Source organism: Rhopalosiphum maidis, chromosome 2 (assembly GCF_003676215.2).
Source record: "Rhopalosiphum maidis isolate BTI-1 chromosome 2, ASM367621v3, whole genome shotgun sequence".
NCBI lineage: Eukaryota > Metazoa > Arthropoda > Insecta > Hemiptera > Aphididae > Rhopalosiphum > Rhopalosiphum maidis.
This window is the reverse complement of record NC_040878.1, coordinates 58,835,872-58,862,426: the sequence shown is the minus strand read 5'-3', so window position 1 is coordinate 58,862,426 and position 26,555 is coordinate 58,835,872. Positions and strand designations below refer to the sequence as shown.

Below are 26,555 nucleotides of genomic sequence, written 5' to 3'. Positions count from 1 at the left end.
ATAGTATTAATACCATTATCACTATTGTACATGAATGCAATAATCAATAATTATTATGAAGAAGACAAAACCACAAATATTGATGACCTCTGTTTTATTCAAATATATATTTATATATAAAGTACTTGCATATTATATACTATAAGGGACATACAAGACAAATTAAGACTGTAAGATATATTTGTAATTTGTATACATATTCTTATAAAATAAACTATACTGCCAATAAAAAGAAAAATCTAAAGGTAACTACTATTTTAAGTACAGACATATTGTTTAAAAAAATATAACAACTTTGTCATATATGTTGTAAACTACCAGCAGGAGTAGCATAATTTGATTCTTCACTTTCAGAATGAAGGCGACGGTGTAATGATAAATTCACACCATTACTAGCTGTTCCTGAAATATAAATATTCACAGAATAAAGAAAATGCTAAAAAATTACAGATTTTAAATTAAAAAATTGTTATCAATATCTATGTTAAACAATACCATTTTGTTGTACTGTTGAACGGACGATTGGTGACAGCTGTTCAGGTGATGTATATGAAAATGGAGATGACGAGGATGAACTAAAACGATCGTTACTTAATGGAGGCCAATCAGGCATTTTTTGAAGCTCATGCTCAATTCCAGCATAAGAACTAGTCCAACTTTTACTCTTATGGGAACTAAAAATTTTTAATTATTAGAATTGATAATATTAGATATATAAAAAAATGTTAACATCTTACCGAGAACTCAAAAATTTGACAAGGATGCGGTCACAAAGTATTTTTTCATGGAATACTGCCAGAGCTAAATTTATCAACCCTAGCATTAAAACTACATAAAAGAAAGAGGAGTTGTCTGGAGGTAATTTGAGTTCAAATTTGGATCTTATAATTTCAAATGGAGAGATAAATAAATAAATGGTGAACGCTACTATGACTACTGATATGATGGATAAACACCAGTTTGATTGTAAACCCTGTCTGTATGGTGGTCCCTTGTTGAAAACTAGGGCTAAAATTATATACTGTAATGACGATACACTAAATACTGCATAATTCTCAAAGCTTTCTAATGATGCGTCTTCTTTATAATCAAATGGCACAAACCAGTCATTATATCGAATAGCTATGAAGCTAATTAACTGAATTGCAATTGATATTACTAGTTGTCCAATAAGTGAAGTCAACGGCAAGGCAGAGACGAGCGACGTCTCAGGTCTCTGTTTGACTAAGGGTCCTTCATATGCTGCTGTACGACTTATAGAAAATGCAAAGAGTGATATGAGAAATAAATCAATGTACAAATATTGGTAGTCTGATAAATTGTTATCAATGGAATATAGCATGATGACCGATACAAATTGTACCAGTGAATATCCAGCCATAAATTTGAATATGCCAACAGAGGTAACAAGAGCGGCACGTCCTTCACGAATTACTCTCACAACACATTCAACAGATGCTTTACGCGATGTAAATGGACTGGCAACAGATGATTCTGCTTCACTCAGCGATATACCAGTATGTGCTGCTTTTAAAGCTCCACAGTCATTGGCACCATCACCACACATTGCTGTAATTTTAAACACAATAATTAATTATTTAATAATTATTATAATAATTATATATTTAATTATTATTATTAATAATCAATTATTAATTAAATGGAAACATGCAATAAGAAAACCATAAAAGAAAACACATTTATTACAAACTCAAATAAAAATTATTTGAAAACAATTTTAAATCACAATTGATCATAAAAATAATAGATAGAAAAAAATTATAATATTTAATATTAGCTATATTGTTTAATAATATTATTTTAAGTTCTATGAGCTATAATCTATTATTATTTTCAAATTAAATATGTTTAGACTGTTCTTTTAAAAATTAATTTTAATCTTCAAACTTACATTTATTATAATGTAATAAATCAGATTTTATTATAATAATTGATAACCTACAACAGTATGATAAATTTAAAAACTGTCTAAATGTTTTGATGGTCTAAACACATTTTTCTATAAAGATTTTAACAAATGAATTTAATTTATAATCTCTTAACTATATTTACTCACCAACATAATAACCAATTCCCTGCAACTCTTGAACAAGTTGTTGTTTTTGATCTGGACTCATACGCGAAAATACAGATGCTCTAGTAATAATTTTTGGTATGAGTTCTGGGCAGTATTGTCTAAGCAATGACCATGTTTTCCCAGTCAATGCAAATGTATACCTCTGAGAACACCTAACAAAATATATTGTTAATATTAAATCAATGAAATATTTTATGCTAAACAATGTAAAACATACTTAATTGGTGTATTAGCAGCAGTACTTAAAGGGCTTAATAATCCAGCTTCTAATAAATCCATATTTAAATTTACACTATTACCAGAACTGGGGGACATTATAGTGCTTAATTTCTATAATAAATTTTTTAAACAAAATAATTATTAATAAAAATTAAATATTAATTTAAACATATAAATTAGAATAAATCAGTACTTACAACTGAATTTGAGCTAATTGTCTGGTTAACAGTCATATCTGCTGCTGTGAAATACAAATAAGGGGGCACTGTAACTGCATGCACTGTAATAACATCTTCTGTTTCTAACACAATACCACAATCTCTTGCGACACTAAGTGCTGTTAGCATATTATCTCCTGTGACCATAATAATTCTAATATCTGCAGACCGTAATGTGTCCAAAACACCGGCACTTTCTGGCTTTAATCTATTTTCTAATATTATTAGTCCTAAAAGTGTTAGGTCACATTCTGCTTGTTCTCTCGTTAATCTTTGTGTTTTAACATAGCTTAAATTATTCTTTAATGCTCTATAACCAGCAGCAATCACTCGATATCCTTGCTTGGTGAATCGTTGTAATACTTGATCGAAGTCTGATGGAATCGAACTGGGATTACAGAGGCTTAAAATTTTTTCGGGAGCCCCTTTAGTATACACATGTGTCAAATTAGAAGACAGATGTTTGGCTATAACACTCATGCACTGTAAACTAGAGCTAAATGGAAATTGACGAATGATACCAATTTCTTGTCCAATCTGCAAAACAGATTTTACATAAATAAAAAGACACATAATATTAGATGCAGAAATATCAAATAAATATTTGTACCTGTTCAATAGTAGTAAATGTGTTTTTATTTGGTGGTCGAACGACAACTGGCATAACCAAATCAAATTGGTTATCTTCACTAGTCTCAGGTTCTTCAAGTAACCATCCAGTCGATTCAAACATTTTCAAGTCTAAAGGATCACCAGACAACTTTCCATCGATAGACGTAATAGAATGGCATGTAACCATAGCTGACATGAGTAAATGATCTGATGACATTGAATTCACATTCCTATAGCAAGGTAGAAATTTTGATGTTGTCACAGGCACTATACCCCACATATCCAAACCATCTTCAGTCAGTGTACCAGTCTGTTAAGATAACTTAGTTATAATACACTTGAAAATCAATTAAAAACTTTAACATTTACTTACTTTATCAAAACAGACACAATTAATTGACCCTGCCACATTTATAGATCTTGGACTAATGCAATAAATATGATGATTTTTCAATCTCATTTGTGCATACATTTGTCCAACAGTCATAGCAGCAGGCAATGCAGGAGGGACTACAACTGTGATTAGGTCAAAAGCTTTCTTCAATATTGAATCAAGTGAATGCCCTCGTGACACTTTAATAAACACAGTATACAAAAATCCAATAGCAGCAATACTTGCCAGTACTTGGATGAACTTATAACTGTCTCGTTCAAATTCAAAATCAACTGGTGCTGGATACAATATTGAACGTACCAAAGAACCTTTACTAGTATGGAAGCCTGTACGTACCACAACAGCACACACACGTCCCTCACCATAATAACGAGTTTGTATAACAGATGTTCCACAATATAATGTGTGACGAGCATGTTCTTTAATGTCATACTTTAAGTCTGCATTTCCAGGAATTGTTGTTTTGGTAACAGGAACACTTTCGCCTTTACATAAAATATAAAAATGTTAATTGTTCAATATTTTAATTTTAAATAGTTTATAATTTGTTTATAATTTATTTTAAATCTGAAATTTATATTTTCTATAATTTATATCATATAACATTGAAGTATAAGTTTTAAATATTAAAAAGCATTATATTTTAAATAAATACAATACCTTTAAATGTAAAAATTTTAGTAACTCAAATAATATTCTAATTATTTAATGGTTAAAGTTAAGTTTTTTTTAGTTTATTGTTAAGTTTAACAAGATAAATATGTATGACTTATTTTATCTTTATTTATTATCATTATTCAAACTGATTTTATAAGTAAATTGTATGAGTATATAATATTTGAAAAATATAATTAAATTATATGATAAAAATGTGCGTATTGCAAATCACTCTAGATTCATAAAAGAGTTCCATATAATTATTAATTTGTAATATTCTTAGAACATCTATGTTTAATTTTAATCTTTTATCTATTAAAAAACCATTTTAATTTTTGCTTTTAAAAAAGCAACACATGTTAAGCATTACAATTTATATATAACTATCACAAAATAGTTAAGTATGTTAACAACATTATAATACAAATATTCTATGAAGTACCCCACTTCTTACAGTGTACTACGTTTTTCATCTCTTATTGTTTGCATATATCGGTATACAAGGGAGGAGAATCTAACATAAAGAAAATAAATAAGGATGCGTATACAAGATTTAAGTTTGTAGTATTGCTAACATATCTACATAGTTTATAGTGTATTATATAATATTTATAATAAAATAAAAAGCAATTTTAATCTAAATGATTAAAATACAATAAAATTAACTTTTATCATACATTAATTATATTATGTTTCTTTATGTCAAATAATGTATACAATACGTATATAATTATATACAGCAAGAATTAAATATATAATATTCTTAGAATTAGATTGGTAGTAAAATTACATGTAATCCGATATTCTAGTCTATAAAGCAAAGTTTATTCATAATTATAACTTAAATTTGTAATAAAATATTGACTAACCTGTTAGCATACTTTCATTAACAATACAATGTCCTGTGAGAAGAACTGCATCACAGTGCATAACACAACCATGACTAGGGATAACCAAAACATCCCCTGGCACTAACAATTCTGTAGGAACTGTAATTACATTATTCTCTCGTAGTACATTAGCAACATCACTGGAATGCACGGTACTCCTAAGGTTCCTTTGATTTCTTCTTGTTTGTATAACAGCAGTAATAATACTGACTAATGACATAACAAATATAGCTGAGGCATATGATAAATAATCGTCAAGGTACCAAAGTATAAATGAAAATATTTCAAATACATAAAATGGATTAAGAACTTCAGTGAAAATCAATGACCAAATAGTCTGCAACGGTACATCAATGAGGTTTGGCCCATAAACAGCTCGACGAAGATATTGATCTCGAGCAGATATTCCCCTTTGTTCATGCAACTCGTGGGTATCTATACCATAGTCAATTCCAGTCAACAAATAGAACTCCTTGTTGTCCACATCCCAAATGAATCTGTACTTCTTGAAGTCGAATCGTCTTATTTCATCCAGGTCTAAAATAATAATAATAGTTTAAAACAATTATTAATTAAAAACTTTAATTATTTTATATACCTTTGAAAATTCCACTTGGTGTTCGTACTGGCAGTTTTGCTGAATCGCCAAGTGATTTGAGTTCAAAGTACGCCTGTCTGTCCCAGCCATTCACGCGGCATGCTTCGCTGTTTGAACACAATACGGATAGACACATTGGTAACAGTATAATCGTCTTGCACTAACTGGATAGGCAACAAACAATAGGCCCACAATTATTACGTCAAGCGATAAGGAGAGCCCTATTGGTCCTCGAGGAATCCTCTCCTTGATCGCACTGGAGTATAAAAACTAAATAAACCACTTACCTCGGCAACAGAGAGGAGGAATTGATGATTTCTATTTCAGCTACATGTTTACTTCTGTGATCTTTTTTATATGTTTCCTAAAATAAAAATATTAAGTATTGTAAAAATTAATATCTTATCAATGCATTAACAAATAACCAACATTCACATACCACCACTAATATTTTTTCGGCAGATTGCAATGAACATTTCATATGAGTTGAAAACAACATTAACGTAGGCCACCAGTAAAAAAATAAACGAAGAGCACCACATGTTATAAATGTCACTACCCAAGACATAATTGTATATCCCATGTGTTGCCGGTAGCCATGTAATTCCTGTAAAAATGAATACATAGAATATATTATATAATACACTCTATAGTCTATAGATTATAAGCAAATGTATAATATTATGTCATGTTATATTTTTCTATTGATAAATGTTTGGGTAATGGGAGATTTGAAGTTTCATGTTCATGTTATATTTTCTAAGAAAGAACATCATTTAAAAGCGTGATATTTTTGGATTTTCTCAAAACCATCTCTAAACATTAAAGACAAGGTAGAAATCAAGTCGAAAAATATAAGCAAATTCTATTGGGGGTTAAATCGTTTTTCGGAGGCCATAATTTATTAGTGTTATTATGTAATTAGTCTACATACATATTCGATTATCATCTTTTTTTCATGATAAAATATAATCATTAGTCATTACTTTATAGTTTATAGTGTTTACACTCGCTACAGTGACCTCAATAATTTTTGGGATAATTCTTTTTCGGGTGCATTTAAATTTGAAATAATTTATAGTCATCGCGTATTAATTTATTTATTTTAATTAGGTAAAATATTAAATAGAATAAATTGTATTGGAAATAACTATGATCCATAATTACTACAAACTATTATCGAAATAAAAATAAATATAAATAATTATAATACTAAATATGAATTACAAAAAAATTTTAGTGGTATAATTAAGTAAATAATAAAATGTAATATTATTTTTACGACACACGTGTTTTAATCATACATAGTAGTAACACAAAACCTAAGATTTGAAAAACCAAATAGCATAATATCTTTAATATTAAATGCCAAATACTCCAAATTTATTATTGGACAGCAAATACAAATAAATAATTAAGTTACGCTAATTTTAAATGCATTGACGCATTGATAACAAGACAACGCCAAAAAAACATTTTCACAATAAAAACCTGATCAGAATATTTGAATTTAGTTTTAAATTACTGATATAATTAATAATTAAAACGTTTGATGGTAAAATCAATAAGTTGTAAATGAAAATTTTATGATTTTGTATTAAACAAGCAAATAAAATACTTGGATAAATAATAAGAAATGTGTTTCAGATATATCCAAAATAATTTAATAAAATAACATTAAAAAGACTATTGTGCAGTCTTAGTCATCGGTGACATGTCTAACCTTCTAAGTATACAGATGAAAATATCCTGATACCAAAATATTTCACGACAAAATATCCCGCGTAAATATTAATTAAAAACTTAACTCTATTATAAAAATTATGATTATAAGCACTTACAATAATTTCACTTAATCTAAGTTACATATGTTAATCGTTATTAATAATGATAACGTGTCACAAGCTAACCTTTTTTACTTTATAATATGAACTTTTGAATCATACATTTTTTTAAAAGAATGCTAAAATAACTTGTTATACTCGTACATACGATATATTATATAAATGCATTTTTAAATGGGAATTATTTACATAGAACGTTATTGGTTAAAAATTAATTTTTATAATTCAAAATGGTATTTAATTTAAAAATATGCTAAATAATATTTTTTGCATTTTTATTGTGATTATATTTTATTGTGAAATATATTGATTTTGAGATATTTATGTTCGGGAAAAATTTAATGTAGAACCGCCTCAGGGAAAACATTACATATGTTTGTATGTTGGTTTTTTCGGTAAGTGATTTTTAAATTGTAATATTTTACATAGGTAACTCACTTAAAAATTAAAATAAGGCATAAAAACTTAAGCACGAACATAATGTTCTTGCCATTAAATTGAATTATACAGATAAATTGAAACTAATATTAAAGCTAACAAAGTAACAACACTATTCGTTTAATTGAATTCGAATTTGCTGTTGTGCGTTTTTAAGACGGTGACAGGTCAATGTTTGGCGCTTGCGGGGGATGTGTTTTCTTAAAATAACTAAGAAATAACACATGATTACAAGAAAAATTATTATTTCTATGATTTTAAAAGTTAAATATTTGTGCTTAAAAATTCAATAGATATGTTCTATAATTTATTGAATATTCATTTTTCAAGGGTTAGGTTAAAATTATTGCAAAATAAAAGTCCTTCAATTATATTTTAAAACCTCAGTCTATTGCAACTAGACGTCTAAACCTTGAAGCTTTAAATTTTAATTTAATGAAATTGACCACATCCTGTGGCATACTTATTTTATATTATTTGCTAATCTACCTATGCTATGTAGTAAAAGAAACAAAAATAAGTAGAAACACAAAATATTGTTTAGACTTATTAGACGATAAACACATTGTCAACGAGTATGATTTAATTATGTTAACGTCTTAAAACTAATTCAAGTAGTTAGAAATAATCATTGGAGAAAAGAATATTTTTGCAATGTATAAGCAATATTTAATAGATAATATTATATGCATAAACATTACATATATATACACAATACACGTCACCAATACTCATTTTCCGAAAATTAAACATAATAATTCACGTTAAATCAATATAAAACATATCAATTTTAGATTAAAATTAATAATCGTTTAGTTTATAACTAAGGTAGTTAGCGGACGTTTTCAACATTTATTATCTTTGTTTAATAGCAATCAATGTAGAAATATTTGTAAATAGGTATACAAAATACAATTATACATTTTGTAATCATATATTCGTACTGATCTTTGGGGAACACATACTGTGTATATACCTTTAAATAAATAAAAATTAAATATAATATAGAATAATCAATATATTTTTTTAAATACTTATTAGTTATAACTTATAGTCATTATATTTATTTTTATATGCAATTGCTGGTTAGTTTTCCACGAACACAATCGACATAATCCCTAATAAAAACACCTGATTGCATAATATATTTAAAATTCATCACAAAGTATATTATTCATACCGAAATTATTTCTAGTTCTCGGGACTGATGTGCTTGCCAAGTGTCAAGTTGTAAGTACACCAATAATGAAATTGTCAAATAATTTATGAATTAAGTGTTCAGACGGTCATATCCGTGTATATTTTGTTGATTTTATACCGATTAACTCCGCTAGTTATTGATTTCACGACTGGCATATTTTGGTCAAGTATATTAGTCGCTCCATTATAAACGGACAACCAGTAACAAGTTTACCAACAATTCTCGGAACGCACAGGTGACAAATAATTGTATGTACACCAATTGCATAGGATCTAAGCAACACACAAGCAGCTAATACTAATCACACTAGTAACAAATAAAAACTGCACTGAAATTTGACGTGGCTGATAAAGTAAACAAATTACGAATATATAACAAGTGTACCAGAAATTTGAACTGAAGTCGAAAACTTAGCTTAACAAAGTTCGTGTGCGTAATGATGTGTTATCCAAAACCTAACTTTTTAACTGTACTTAAGAGTAACAGATTTCAAAAACACACAAAAACAAGGATGGTAATGAATGACCTACTAACCCCAAAATCTGATGATTCTAAACCTGTTTGGATAATAGTTCAATCACTGCTGATTACTTATAGGTATAATCTTTTTTATAATTTTTTTTCGTTGTGTTAATGTCAATCTATCAATAATATAAAGTATAAATCAAAAAAGTTATATTTTAGTATGAAGACTTAATATATACAACGTATCGTATCACAAACTCAAAAGTATCTAAATGAAAAAGTGCAAAATAATGTATTTAACTCGATAATAAGTTACCTGATTGCAAAGATAAATCTAAAACAATAATATAATAACTTATAACGTATATCATTACATCCATGGAAGGGGACTTATGCACAAACTCAAACCATATTCTGTCCGCCGCCCGATGTGTTCTTATTCTGAATAAAGTGTAGGTAATGTTCCTTTCAGAAAAGAATATTTCTATTATTCTATTGAATTTTTTTTTTTAATTTAAGTGCAGCAATAATAAATTGTAGTTTTAGTTTTAGTTTTCCACAAATATTTAAAAAAAAAATTATCATCGTGTATATTTATAGTATATAACTAGTTACAGTTATAAATATTCCTTAAATATAACAAGTAACTCAACACCAAATTAATCATCGGTAAGATAATTTAGATATACCTATAATAATGTATGTAAAAAACAGTAGGTATAACTTAATTGCTTTCAATTAAAAAACAAATTGTCAATATTATTTATTTAATTTCCAAATTATGAAATAATATTTATTGCTTTATGGTGTTAATTATCATAATACTAAATATTGTAAAATCACGGTGAAGAAATTATGAAACGAACGACAACACTTTTTTAAATTAAAAACGAATTAAAAACTAAAATTATTATGTACTCAATTATGTTCAATTAGTAAGAATGGAATTTTGTTATTAATAATATGGTTAATTCGTAGTAAAATACTGACCAATTGTTCTTCAGTACCAATAATGTCAACATAATCAACAGATGGGTCTTCATCGTCTTTAAAATTAGAATCTTCTTTAATTGGCCCTGAAAAAATTAAAACCCAGTTTAAGTACGCATAATACATATTATATAGTATACATTATATAATAATAAATTAATAACTAATAAATAAATTATACATTACAGATTGAAAGTCAATGTATAATATAGTTCTCTGACATACCGTTATTGTTAGACATTATTTATAAACCTGAGAATAGTAACAATTTAACCAACACATGTGTTGAAGAGTAGTAATCAATATCTTATATTCCCACTAAACCTTATTGAGACAGTAATTCCCCCGTCAAGCTACTTACCAAAGAAGAATCGTAGTTGTTATATAAACAACTACTACCTATGAGATATGAATCCATAATGAAATACTCATTGTTAAAAACTCATAAAACACATTAGATATATTTTAAATACAATATTAAATCCTATCGCTCTTCACATATTTTCTGTTGTTTTTTTTTGCCATACAATACAGATTAGGAAACTTAATATGTAATAAAAATTAGTAACTAAATAGAACAAAATTATAAAATAGAACATACGTTTTCTTCAGTTGACAGTTTATTTTATCAGCACTTTAAATTTAAATTACGACGAAATATAATATTTTCAAGAACAATGAAAATTTTTGCTAAATAAATTTATTTAGGTACTATTGTCTATTTTAATTTTAAAAACGTATACAATATTAATTATTAAGAGGATGCCAAACCTGCATGTGTTGTCTCCGTTTAACAAACGTACAACACAAAATTAAGTAAATTTACGTTCAGACCGTCCAGTACAACTAATTTCCCGTTATTACTTTGTTAGCTTTAATATTATACATAATGAATTGACTTATGATCAAACTTAAAGGTAAGAACAATATCTGGATTCTATTATTGGTTTTTATTCGATATTTTTATTATAAGGCGAATAATGAGTATTTTTTTAATCATAATTATACATAATATACTTTGTTTCAAAAAAGAATGATAAATCTAACCTTTTTTAGATACCTATAACTCGGACCTCTAGAGAGCACATAAACATTAGTTTTCTCTATCTGTCTCCCGCCGCATAATATTATAGCAACAAAGGTATCCCTATTATTACGACTCTCGTGTTTAATTTAAAGCAAAGAACATTTATTGTACTTGTCAAAGATATTTTCTATGCATTGACCGGACAATTCTTTTATATTTATCAAGATTAAGTGTGTTTTATTTTACATTATTTCCCTTAATTTTAACCATAAATTATATTGGTATATTACGCACAAAACTGACAAATAATATGTTAGTCTTGCAGCACCTTAATACAAAGTTATTTTTGTAATTGAATAATATTATTTTTGGATTTGATGTCATTTAAAGTTTTTCATTTATAAGTTCTAAAAGACTTTAAATTAAATTTTACTCACATTTACTAGATATTTATTTAATGTAACTTGAATAACACTATATAATCATATTGCATATTCTGTAATGGAAACAATTTTAATTTTAAAAGTAACAACAATTAAATACTTATAAACAATAATTTACAGCTGCAAGCCTAAATAGGCTAACTGTAGATGTATTAAATAAAATTAGGTTTATTATAATATACCTAGTTATTAATAAATTTATATAACTTTTAAAATCTATAAGTGGCATTGCTAAGTTTTTCACTGAATCTGCTACTATCACTATTTAATAGCATCATTATCAACAAGATTACTTATTTTACAAAAAATTATCTATTTATAAATTAACATGATAATCAGTTTCCAGTTAAAAAAAAATATTTTTTATTAAATCATAGAAACAGTAATATTAACATTCTTTAGAAAATAATATTTGTTTTTTATAATTAGTTTTTACATAAAATATTAATTATTATGATAAAATCTATGCCTTGGAATATTTTTAAACTAATTTAATTGTGTGTTGAAAGTTCTTACTAATTTAAAATATCAAACTTGAGTCATTTAGCTAAATATAATTTAGTAAAAATCTTCTATACCACATTGAATAAATGTTTATTAAAATATAATTATGCAATTGAGCAAACTATACATTAATACGCAAATATTTTTTTTTGTACTACACGTGTATGATGAAAATAGATCTATCAGTAGAGAACTATTGTAAAATAGATATGAACAATTTTTTTTTTACATAATATAATGAGATATAAAATTCTTAAAAACGAAAATATATATATACTAGTAACGCTATCTATCTAGTAAAATTAAATTAAAACATTAAAAAAATTTACTAGGCAAAGTTGAGTAAAGCAAAATACAAAAAGCAGTACACAAATTTATATAATAATAAAAATAGTTAATTATTAGTTGTTATATAAATCTACATCAAAAGGCAATGTCTGAAAGTTATGGACTCAATAACTAAAACCTTATTTTCCATACAAATAAAAGGAGAAAAAGTACAAACACCAATAACAAACTGATAAGAAATGTAATATTTGATTTGATTTTACAATTAAAATTGTTTTTAATGGACTAATTGAAAATATAAGTAAATAATAAAATACCTACCTAAATTATTGAGAACATTTAACATGTAAATAGATTTAAAAAATACAACTTCTTAATTTCTTATAAAAAACTACTTACAAAAAAAATACCTAATAGAACTAATTGAAATTGCATACCACCTTTGAAAATAAGAAAATTGAAATACCTATATAATAAATATTCTTAAATCTCATTAATTATTACTCATTCAACGTCATTTTATGATATACAATTGAAATTATACTATTATAATATAGTTGAAAAAGTCATGTGAATCATTCACACTACTAAACACTTCAATCATTAATTATTAAATAATAAAACAAAACCATTTAAATTATACATTGTACAGATTATCAAGTTAAAGATAAATACATTAAATAGTATAATTTTGAGTGTTTAAGTCAATAAATAAAAACAACAACTTTATAAGAACTAAATTTAAGATGATATCAGCAAAATATTTTTTTCTTTCAGACACACAATGATAAACATATGCATAAACCTTATTCAAATAAGTCAAATAAATTGTTCTTTATGATTTTTAAATAATCTTAGAATTACCTACTAACTAAATTATAGATGATAATATTTTTGATAGCTTGACATATAAGTATAATATTTGTAAATTTAAATGAATGATATATTTTTTTGAAACAATATTACAATGTTTAAGTAAATCAATATTTCAAACTCTCAAAAATATCATTCCCTACAATTATTGTTATCAATGCTTTACTCAAAATTAACTTAAAAATACAAAAATAAAAAAGGTTGTTATGCATGAATGCGTTTTGTTTATGTTGTGTGTAAGCCAGAAAAAGAAAACAAACAATGTGCTGACTACTTGATATTAATCATAGAATGCAATGTACAACCTATCAATATCACCCAATGGCCATTGTGGTTACAAATTGAATTAATAAAAAAATTAATCATATAGAACTTTAAATAAAATTAATCAATATGTACAAATTTGAATTGAAAAATTTATAAATAGATGAAAATAAATAATAATTAGACTTTTAGCAATAGAAAACATAAGAAAATTGATACCACGTATATATATACATATACATATACAAAAGATACATGTATGACTGAAATATAATGCAGAACTACAGAAAATTGTCTAAAAAAATATATTCCTACATACAATTTATGAAAGAAATGGCAAACTGACAAAATATTAAACCTAACAAAGTTTATATAATAAAAATAATAATAGTTATTATAGATTAACAATTATAAATTTATGATTACAAATGGATTTTTGGTATTTATGTATCTTTAAAATTAATTAATTTACGTAGTTTATTTTAACTATATGCATGAGTAATCTCAGATAGTGAATGATTTTTAACTAGTCAAACCAATTCTTTCAGTAAATTAGTTTTTATTGTCAGCATTTATTTCAGATAATAACTTTAAAATTAATCTTAGCAAAATGGAAGATAGACAATAGTTGAAACAAAAAAGTAATGCTCTTATGATGGACTTAATAAGTCAAATATGGTTTTAAACAACAAAAAATAAATAAATTGTTCTACTAAGTTGAAGGTTTCCAAAATATCTTTTGTCATTGAGTTAGTCTTTGTAATAAACATGTTAACTTTGAATTCAATGATAAATTATTGCATAATTAAATTCATATTTATTTTAACTGAAATTTTAATATAATATATTCATATTTCTACTAGAAGGTAATTAAACTTATTTTTACCAAAAACATTGCTTATATTATTATATGAAATATTGTTGTTATTATCTTATAAGTCAATTCCATCATTTGTCAAAGAATATTTTTACTCTGTTGTCTAATTAGAGTATAAATAAAGTTATTATCATTTTTAAAGTTAAAAATATTATCTAGATTCAAGGGTAGGTATCTAGTTTTAAAAATTTGAATTGTAGAAGCAAATTACGAAAAATTTTAAAATCTATAAAAAAATGTTCAATGTTTATAACTTGTATGAAAATTAAAATATAAAAACAAACTAATGTCTTACATAATAATCTTACCAGTAAATTTGATAATCGGTTATTTCAATTTGATATATTAATAACAACTTAGATAACAACAAAATAAAATTTATTCTTCTGAATGTAAGAATTTGTAATGATATTCTAGTAAGTAGAGAAAACACATGTGGGTATAACATCCTTTTAAGTACTAAAATATAAAAATTATAAACATAAATTAATATAAAATACAGTCTACAAATAGTTCAAAAACAGCTAAAATATATTGTCTAGAAAATGCTTGTATAAATATTTAGTGAAATTCCAAGAATTTACAGTTATTTTCTTTTAAATGATAACACATTAACAAAAATTGATTTTGTCGTAAATAGGTCTATGCTAAAAATACTAAGATACCTATTTTCATCATTTTTTTTTGGTTTTTTACAATAGTTCATTTTAAAATAATTGGGAACTTTTGACTTGCAATGTAAAAACGAATTTTAATTTTCCATATTTTTTAATCTCGATTAATATTGAAACAATTATTTTGATATTATGTGTTTTTATATACATCATAGTAAAATCATAAGTAAAACCTACACCGACATTTATTGCTTTGATCAGAGAATTTTGAAAAGCTAATTTTTTTTATGATTAGGAGGTATATTGAATATATATAATTAGACAGGTATTATTAAACAATATACAATGTTAAAAATAGTGAAGACTCATATGCTCATAAGTTGTAGATAAATATAGATAACATTTAAAAAATATCTAGGTACTTAATAAAGCAATTTTTTTTGGTTAACAAGAACACTATTTTTCATAATTTATGAACTAAAAAAAAATAATACCTACTTCTTATTCCATGACTAGTAAATTGCATACAATTTAAATAGATTTTACCTGAGTAATTTATTATTTGGATTTATTTTTGCAAATCATTGTTTTGATATTATGGTAGATACCTCTTGATAGCAGTAACTATTCAAGTTACAAGTTATACTTACACATCAACATTTTAATTTGATTAAGTTCAACTATATGGAAAATGTAATTATAGAATCTAATTCAAGAGATGTATATTATATCTATGAAAATTAAATTAAACTAGAATACATAACCTTTTATTTATCTCATATAAAACATAAGACACATTAAGGTAGGAACTTTACATCTGCTGTCTATGTAGAATTGTCACAAAAGATGTTAAACTAATACCAAAAATTATCAGAGGTTTATTTTATTAGTATTATTAGGTGGTAAGTACATTATGAAAATTATTAGGTACCTAAATGAAAATGTTGTTAAAACAACATAATACCAATATAATTATTGTTAATCACTTACTGCGGAGAGGCGTGCAGACCGGATCTTCTTGATGGTTAACTTTTTTGTGGCCAGCACCGTGCAAACCCACGAGTTTGCTGAATCTGGCCACGAGATCGGCCATTATCACCTGGGTCGTTTGCGGCGTTTGAGGGTTGTAGTCGGGGGGCGTCATTCACCGGGATCGCACTTGCTACGCCAAGATCTGACGGTCGCTCCACCGCAGTTGCTGCTATACCTCACGTCTTCAGCGGGTTCACGTATCCAATCGTCGATTTGAATGTCCAGCATGATGGGTAAACACAGCAGCGGCGTCAGACGTCACAGGACCACAAGAATCCCGTAACACATTCGAATGACAGACTACGACCCGACGGTCACCGGGTACGGGTGATGGAGGTAATCGATCAAAGACGTCGAGTAGTGTTTCAGCGAAAACAGATGTAGCCGTATGAACGTATCCTGTGTGACTTGCGTTCGAAACTTCAAACACGCGACTGATGAGGGAGAAATGAAAAATGAATAATGAATAAATTAATAGGTAAAACCGATGGGTCGGTGTGTAAAACACGCCGCGGTAGGTACGTCGCGTCTTCTCGACCTCGCGGACTGACCGAATTAAAACGATTTTTCAGCGTCACAGCGTGGGCGGCGAGTTCTTTACCCTTAGCAAAAAAAAAAAAAGAAATAGTCGAGAGACGGACGAGCAGACGGACGAACGAACGGACTTAAAATGACGTAGGTGGGGCGAACGGCCGGGCAACTGCACGAGTACAGGGAAGGCGCACGCCGTACGATTACCGTCAGAGACCGCTAGTACCGACCGACGTCGACGTATATTTTCCGAGTTAGAAAATTGTACAAGCCGCCAAACGAATACAGCGCCGTTTCGTTTTTGTCATAGCCCACAGGCGGCGTCAGGCAATAATGACAATATTCAACGCACGGACGACAGACGCCGACGCCAATGATAATAATAAATAATAATTATAATAATATCTACTTGTAGTCCCTTCGCGCCACCACCACAACAACGCTTATCAGCCGACGCTGTCGCCGATCTTATCAATCTCTCGCCGTTCCAAAACTCCCACCCCAAAATATCGGTAAGCGATTGCTTTAGAAATTTAGAATCTAAAGTATAGATAATCACAACGTTTACGATAAAAAAAGGATTTATTGATTTGAACCTGTGGATATGCCGGAAGAAGACATCGTTTAATCGTAAATCAGAATAATGAATATTCAAAACGGCATTAATCGTTCATTTTAGTATTAATTAATAATAATTATAATATATAAGCAACAATGTATTATTAAATATTATTCATTACTCGTTAGACATTTTAATAAATACTATAGATTTCTACCTACGCCAGAGTATGAAAAATATTATTATTACAATAGGAGCGTATAATAACATGACGCCAACGATGCTGTGGCTGGTACATAAATTACATCTAAATATAGTATTATAATAATTAGGATCAAAATTCAAAATACCTACCAAACACGAGTAGTTTTTTCTTTGGAATTTTTGCTAATTAAGAATTCAGAAGATATACATTTTTATCTCTACTTCTCAACTATATAATTATTATAATTTTTAAATTATATTAAAAATGATTACTAATCGTTCCAATAAAAAATTGTGATGCCATTAAATAAAAATACTGGTCAAACGTGCAAAAAACATGAAATTTTGAAGAGGCCAAGCCTCTGAAAGCCTTTCTCCGTGATCACCACCACTTAGGCGAATTTTACTAATCTTATCTACTTGGAGAAACGTAGAAAGGACATGATTGGTGACAACGGATCCACGTGTATTTTTACATATGGTGGGATATTGGAATTTGCATTACTCATCACTTTGAAATGAGTATAATATACTGCTGTTATAACAAGTACACAGTACACTATAATAGTGCTATATAACACCGTTTACGTATCGATAGGTACCTAGGTGTTACGTAATGAACCAAATGGCACTTTAAACAAATTATATATTTATATATATTATTATGTCATCGATTCTAAATATGAAAAAAAAATCAATTTTTTTTAAGTTTGAACGATTGTCGTGAACTGTATTAGTGCATACCCGCTAAACCAGCATATTGCATATATAATATTGTAATTTGATATTTCAACTTATAATTGCATAATGAGCTAATAATATACATCTATGATACATACCTTCTTGTTATGTATGTATGTGACGTACACGATATTGTATAATTATTAAATTATAAATTGTTCGGTGCAATTATTGAATGAGGGTGATTAATATACAATTTTAAATTTATGCTATTCTCCTCTCGCTTATAGTGTATAATGTGTAAGTCCGTATAGCATTGAATTATCACCAACAATGTTTCTATAGATAATAAAAAATTTAATAATATTTTAAACTATACCTATTACAAATTATGTAAATCATTCTCTAGAAGCTAGATAAAATGTAAGCAGCGCACAAATATTTATTAAGTATTCGGAGTATTCCATTGATTACAAATCTAAGTAAATAATATATAGTTAGGTTAAGCTATAAATACTAGTATTTATAAACTATGGTTAAACGTATTAAAAAAATTGTTTTTATATTCATCATCATCATTGATAACGAGAATGGAATATTATTAAAGGCATGTATGAATATTATTTTTAAATTGCTTGAGTGATGCATAAGCCGAGCGCAGTGGTGGATCTAGAATTTTATTTGAGGGGTGCAACATTTTTCGTATTATTATGTATCATATCATATAATTTTGTAAACACAATATTTAGGATTTAATATTAGACTTACAAATTTAATATAATTATCAAGGGTCCCCGACCACTGACAGGAAGATACACAATTAAAGTAGAATGTGGATTACATAAATACAACTATAAATTTTTATACATATTATATAGGTAATTTGTAGATTTGCCATTCGTTCCGGTTTTAAAGGCATGTCCCTGTGTTCTGGCCGATCATTCTGTTTGTCGCTACACCCATTTGTGTTGACTAACTGCAAATGTAGAACAGGATAAAAACTGTTTTGCGCGGGAAAGAATCGATAAGGCTGCAGTCATAATTTAAAAACGAAATTTTGACCATAAAAAAAGGAGAACTTTGGCTGTGAAATATTGTTTTAATTTTTTCAATAAAAAAAAAGTTATTCAAGTTTGAAAAACACAAAAATAATAGATTTTGAAACAATAAGAACTCCTTTCGTATAAGTGATAGGTAATATCGAAAAATAAAAATGACATTTCACAGATAATGTTCTCAACTATATTATATATCAATTTAAAATCTTAGTTATCACTACACTCAGTGTGGTTCTATATCCCGCACAAATGCACAATACAGTTTTTCAGTTTTTGCTATTTTAGATTAATAAGACGGAGACAACACAGTAACACACGCATAAGTCCATAAGTTTATTCTTTTAATAGAAATCGAGAGAAAATATGTGCACTGTATCACTGTGATTATAAATCATTAATAATTATAATATATTAAAATTATAAATTTTAAATAATACTAAAATATTACTAACAAATAAAAAAGGATATTGTACTTAGTTATTAGTTGTATCCATAAAAGCGTTTTATCTACATAAAAATAAAAAATCCTAGTAATAGGTATGTAGTACGCTACATTAGATGCAAGATATTTACCTACGATCTATTCTATGATATAATTAATATTAAATAATATGATATAAACATATATAATTATATCATAATAAAAATTAAATTATTTTATAATTTTACACTTAAAAGGTATTTTAATTTTGTCTTGTTATTGTCCTCGTCCATGCGATAAACTATTAAATTATTACTTTATTTGGGCATTTATAAACTGCGGCAGAAAAAAAATCAGGTAACAGTATAAAATGAATACCTTTAATATATTATTATTAAAAAAAATTCATAATTTTTATAATAATAATAGTCTACATTAATTAATAGTTAGATCTACGTAATATGCCAAAAAATGTAGAATAAGTACAAAATGTATAAAAATAAAAATAATAATTGTCTGAACAAATCAATGACATATATTGGTAATGTGTATATTACGTTAAATAATCTAATAATAATAATTAAATACGTAACAGTATCTTTTTTTTTTAATTTATGAGATTCTTTGGTTGATATAATATACTGTTGAGTTTTACATAAACAATTTAAAAATGTCGACATATTATGTCACCAAAATGGATGTTAACGTATTTAATTTGGAAAAGCCTTATAACACTAGCCGTATACCCATTACAGCTAGGAAAAAAAGATAAAACTAGCGGAATTTACATTAAGCCTTAAATGCCTTTCATTACCTTTTAATCTAACTGGTATTTTGGCAGAGTTTACAATCACCCACTTTGTATATTATATATTGCAGAAAAATGAAATTCCATTGTTATTTATTTAATGGGTAGTTCGACTAGTTTGTAAGTAGGTACACACTAGTATTATACTATATATCTATACTTATTATTAGAGATTTTTTATGTAACGCTTTTATAAAAGTGTCATTTTTTTTATTTAAACATTTATTAATTAATACGAAGAAATATTATTGTTTATTATTAATATTTTAGTAAAATTTTTAAGTTTATAAATTTTATATAATGATTTAGTCACAGCTAGTGTAAAATATTTTCTCTCAGCTTCTCAAATAACCGACCGGGACATGACTTTAAAACTAGGATTATCCAATTATACATAATATTATGTACTATATCATAGTTGTTGTGGTCAAGCAGATACACGAGATACCTGTATAATATAATAATATGTAAAAATATAGGTAGCAAATAATAATGATAATATAAACTTACTGCATTATGATGGTAACAATTTAAAATTCCAAAGTCATATAAAGCTAATCGAAACGCTAAATATATTTATAATTTATATATATATAGCTAATGAATAAAGTAATAATAGTATAGTTATTAGTTACTAGTTTTCGTTAAAAGTATAAAATTAAATGTGCTTCAGAGACACAGAGTACAGTGGTCTAACGACTGTTGAAAATTATTTACAACTCTATCGGACCAACGTCATAAAATGCGCAATTACAGTGTTTCGGACTGGTATATATAATAGTAACTATTGAGCATACTGCACGATTTGTTATTGTGTAGGCAAATATGAATAAACGATAACAATATGCGGTATAGGTACATTATATACATACTCGTGTATTACACCCCCAACGTAGAAAAAAGAATGAAAGGAATTTCTTTTACTAATCTTATAATTTTATTTGTGCGTAAATTCAACATGTCCGTATCATATTAGATGTGTATAGGTACCATAATAAATGTAGTAACTATAATAATTATTTATTAGGTTTATACATAGTAGGTGCCTATTGCAAAAATATACAATTCCATACTATTTACAGATAGCTAAGACGCCAAAGTTATGCTATGTCACTAATACCAACTATTCAAGATATATAAAATATATATATATCAATATAGCTCTTTTAAGTTTTAGATACCCTGCCCGCGTATAAAATGGGTATCAAAAATTGTTTTTCATTATTTGAACTGATTTTATTATCAGTTTTATTATTTTATTAATACAAATTAATATTAATTTAGAATTTTTATAGTACCTATAGATAGTTTAGTAAGTAGTTAGTACCTACATTAAAATATATTTTAAATAATATTTTTTCAAACAAGATTCAAGACAGACTATATTATAAATTATAAATTTATAAGCATACATTGTTTTCTTCTTATCGTAGTTATCACTGAATAATTAATATCAATCAATATAGGTAGGTAAGTATTTACTAAAAATTGTAAAGTTTTTGTTAAATTCTTACCAATTAGCTATTATACAATTTTAAAGATATGTGCATAAATTAAAAATAGCTTTAGTATCTCTTTATCTAGTAAATTAATATAGATACTAACATAAGATCAAATTTTATTCGTCAAAATTCACTACACGTAAATTATCGTTGGAAATGTCACCGTCGCAAAAATATCACATAATCACATGTATGTCTGTAAGTTGTATCTGTATCTTCAATCTACTATTATTATTCTATTACACAAGTATACTCAAACAGTTAAATAGATTGTGGATTCTTACAAGTTATAAGAGTTTTGCTGACTTACAAATTTACAATATTGTTGTACTACCTACGTTACATTTGTATACCTACATAAATCTTTTTTTAAATATATAAGTACTGTCAACAATAAATTATATGTACTTACGATAAAAAAAAAGGTTGGCAAGTGGGTACAGCTCTGATGTACATAAAGGTGTCGAGTGGGTCAGTACCTATTATGGATGTGTAAAATTTTAATTCAATGATATATCATTGTATACGAAAAACGATTCTAAGCGTAGATCGTCTGTCAGTGTCATGTACCACTAATTGCAATCCTTATTACAATAATACTCTTACATATTGATATTGTTATTAGTCATTTATCTATCTTTTAGTATTACAGTAAGTTGATACAACTTTTTTAGTAAATATTGCAATTATTATATAATTAATATTTAATTTATTATAATAACATATCTATATGGTGTATATTATAATATCAACTTATATAACTCAAAAATTAATAACATATTTCTGTAAATACCATAAAACAGGAAAAATACGTTCATTTTATGAATTTATAAATAGATAATATCGATTTTATAATTTATTATAATTTCATCCTAATTTTAAAATGACTACAAAAAATAATTGCTTTTATAAATATATTTTTTAAATTTTATGGTTTTAGAATGAACAAGGTATTTACAAAGAATCTTGTAATACATTTTCAATATTTAAATATAAAAATAAACATTTTCATAAATTTCTAACTGTAACAAAATAATTAGCTAATTTTCGAGATTTTTAATGAATTCTTTCATATTTCTAACCTTAAACTCTTATGCGGCTGAGCTATATATCACAAAGTATATTTCATGATATGTTTTTTTAAATTAAGTTATTAAACCCATTTATTTTACTTTTAGTATTACAGAAAGATAATAACAATTTTTCTTAGATAATGTAGTATTTAATTATAATAATATTAATTTATAGGTACAACATTATATCAATTATATTATAACTCGAAATGTATTAGCATCTTTCCATACATACCGTAACACAGCAAAAATAAATTTATGATATTAATTTTAAGTTACGCCAAAAAGATTTCCCAGTTCTCCATAACTTTTTTTTTGTTTTCCCGATTATCAAAAAAGTTTTATTTTTATCACTTTAAAGAATAAACTAGATCTAATTTGCTATCCAAAACCAATTCCATTTTTGAAAATTGAAACATATTATCGACTACTTTATTATGTACACACTAAACATACACAAAAAAACACATATCCAGTATAAAATCAATAGGTACATTCGTATATCGCTCCGCTCAGAATCTAAAATGACTATTTTCTAGAATCTTTATAGGTATACCTATATATAGTACACTATGTCTAAATACATCATATTTTTTTAGTCTGTTATATATTATTTATAAAATATAGTTAGGAATGTAGACGATAGTTATTGTTTAAAAATAAATTATAATAGATTTGTCATTTTTATTAATTGTTTCATTTAATTTTGAATATACCTATATAATCTATAATATATTATATACATATGTATACGATTGTATGAGGTTTAACTCAGTACAAGGTGCTATATTATGATTTAGTCTTCGTTTGTAACTTTAATGTATTTTTATGTATGTTATAACAAAATAAACTCTAAATTAATGATAATAATATATTCTACTTCAGTAAATTAATTTTGTTGTATTATTGTGTACATACGATTATGAACATATGCATTTTTGTATATCCTTCCTCACATGAATACCCAATAAATTTTTCACTGACATAAAATAAATAAACACACAGTGGTCAATGAGACAGTGTAACTTTACAAACGTTGTTAAAAAGTAACAAATAAATATATGTTTTAAATCTACATGCAAAAATTAATTATAGGTACCCATACGTAAAGTAATATAATTATACATTGCAGGAATAGGTACACGTAAAAAATAAATAAATATCTTGTAATACAACAAATTCGATTCGGCCCAAACGAGAACCGGACAAGAAACGAATTGACCCCAGACACCAACGCAAGTATACAAGTATACAATATGTAACTATATAGTGTACACTGTCTACAGTTATTGCAGGTAGATTTAATGATCTCAGCAGTATATAATTGTGTTTGAACTTCTGAACTACAATATACTATTATACCTGCTATAATATGTACAATAGTATTTGCTGCTGTTTATGTATTTGCACATACCTACTTAAAAGTTCTCTAATCACTGCTTTTTCAATACTGAGAGTTCGCGATTAAAATAAATTACATACATATAGATACTCGTTTATACACGTATATAAAATCAGTTACAAATAATATACTCGACACACATACGAACGTATTTAATACATAAATGCTGTCATTTCATAAAAACGAAAAACGATTTATGGTAGTTATTCTTTTGTTAAAGTTTATTGTTGAATATATAAATACAATTCTATGTTTAGGGTTCATATATCATAAATGTTTCATTGAAGAGGACTTCAAACGATAAACACATACGCGTGTTGTCTTTGTCTTACAAATATATATATTACACAGCAAATTTGAGTTCAGCTGAATCAATTTTTGTGCTTTTTTTTTGTTAGCTTTCATATTAGAGCGAATATAAAAAATTATAAACATTTCCTATAATATGTAAGAACTAATATTATACCTAAATCGATTAATTATAGTTATCGAAGGCGATTCCAGTACAAGAAGGTCCAAAATAGGAGGCCATCCAAGTGAATAATATTTTGGAAATAGGGAGACAATTCGAGTGACATTTAAAAAAAAAAAATTACAGGAGGCAATTCGTGAGCGCCCAGCACTTAATTAGTGTTATACGAGTAAGCTGATGGATTGTCTTCACACAGAATCATTTTTTGTATACAATCAATGGTGGATTTAGGATTTTTTTTATAGAAGTGCTAAGGATAAGGTCTTGTATTCTGTATACTCCATCATGAAGGCAAGACCTTTTTTTAGTCCTCAAAATATATGTGGTTCAGTGTTTAGTATTCAAAAGGAGTAGCAACTTTAAAAATACATCTAAAACAAATTCCTTTATTTAAAACAATTAAATTATAACGCATAATACTATATTCATTATGATTTAAGTAAATAACAAAGACATATCAAATCTGGTTATCAATTATCAGTATTATATAGGGAAAAATAACTTGTCAATTTTTTTATTTTTATTAAAAGTGTACCCAGCCTATTGAAAAATACATGTTGTGTAGAGTACCTATTTGGTTTTTAGGAAGCAACATCCCAAGGGGGTATCCTAGCACTCTCTTTTGGATCTACGTCTGTATACAATTATGATATATTATTGAATTCAAATTTAACATACCTATTTATAAAAGTAACCCTATCTTGACACCTACCATACATCAGACCGGTAACAACTTTTCCGCCTTTTTGATTTGCAACTAAAAATCGTATCAGAATGAATCAATAAAACCTCAATTTTATACACAGAAGAAAATGTCTAAATATAACAAGTTATAACTTATAACTTATTATACCCGTCCATAGACGTACCACATACCACAGAGTAGATAAATAATTAATAATAATAATTTCATCTATTCTGTGGACGTACCATTTTATAAATTTATAAAACAAAAATGTCAAGAGACAAGAATTTACCAAAGATTTTATATTGTTAAGTTGAACACGTCATGATTTGTGAAGACAATTCTGATAAAACACTTCATAGAGTGAATATTTATTTCACAAAATCCAAGTGATCTAATAATGTTCATAATATATAATATTATCACTTTGAACAATATAATAGTTATCAATGTATCATTATTTCATTTATATCTGTTACATAGTGGAATTTACACATTTTTTGGTTGATAAATATCTATATAACAACGAATTTTCAGAGAATTCCGAAGACGTGATTAAGCCTAATAATAATTATTTATTTTTTTTTAATTTTATCTCCATATAAAATTTTAA

General features: G+C 26.5%; 1 protein-coding gene across 4 annotated transcripts; it reads right to left on the bottom strand.

Annotated features, from left to right (window-relative positions):
* Positions 1 to 77: 77 nt before the first annotated feature.
* On the bottom strand, positions 78 to 21,452 carry LOC113553559 (probable cation-transporting ATPase 13A3). Of its 4 annotated transcripts, XM_026956938.1 has the most exons (16): positions 21,319 to 21,452; positions 18,680 to 18,860; positions 16,505 to 16,980; positions 10,625 to 10,710; positions 6,126 to 6,293; positions 5,974 to 6,050; positions 5,687 to 5,793; positions 5,068 to 5,625; positions 3,521 to 4,026; positions 3,146 to 3,457; positions 2,515 to 3,072; positions 2,316 to 2,428; positions 2,078 to 2,250; positions 738 to 1,569; positions 496 to 674; positions 78 to 402 (listed from the first exon to the last, which is right to left on the bottom strand). In XM_026956938.1, exons 3-16 carry the CDS (start codon positions 16,656 to 16,658, stop codon positions 299 to 301), a joined length of 3,927 nt encoding a protein of 1,308 aa, XP_026812739.1. In that variant the 5' UTR covers positions 16,659 to 16,980; positions 18,680 to 18,860; positions 21,319 to 21,452; the 3' UTR covers positions 78 to 298. The 4 variants fall into 4 exon arrangements, with proteins under 4 accessions (XP_026812739.1, XP_026812738.1, XP_026812740.1 ...); XM_026956937.1 differs by lacking the exons at positions 18,680 to 18,860; positions 21,319 to 21,452 and having other exon boundaries at positions 16,505 to 17,433; XM_026956939.1 differs by lacking the exons at positions 16,505 to 16,980; positions 18,680 to 18,860; positions 21,319 to 21,452 and adding an exon at positions 10,850 to 10,880.
* Positions 21,453 to 26,555: the final 5,103 nt, after the last annotated feature.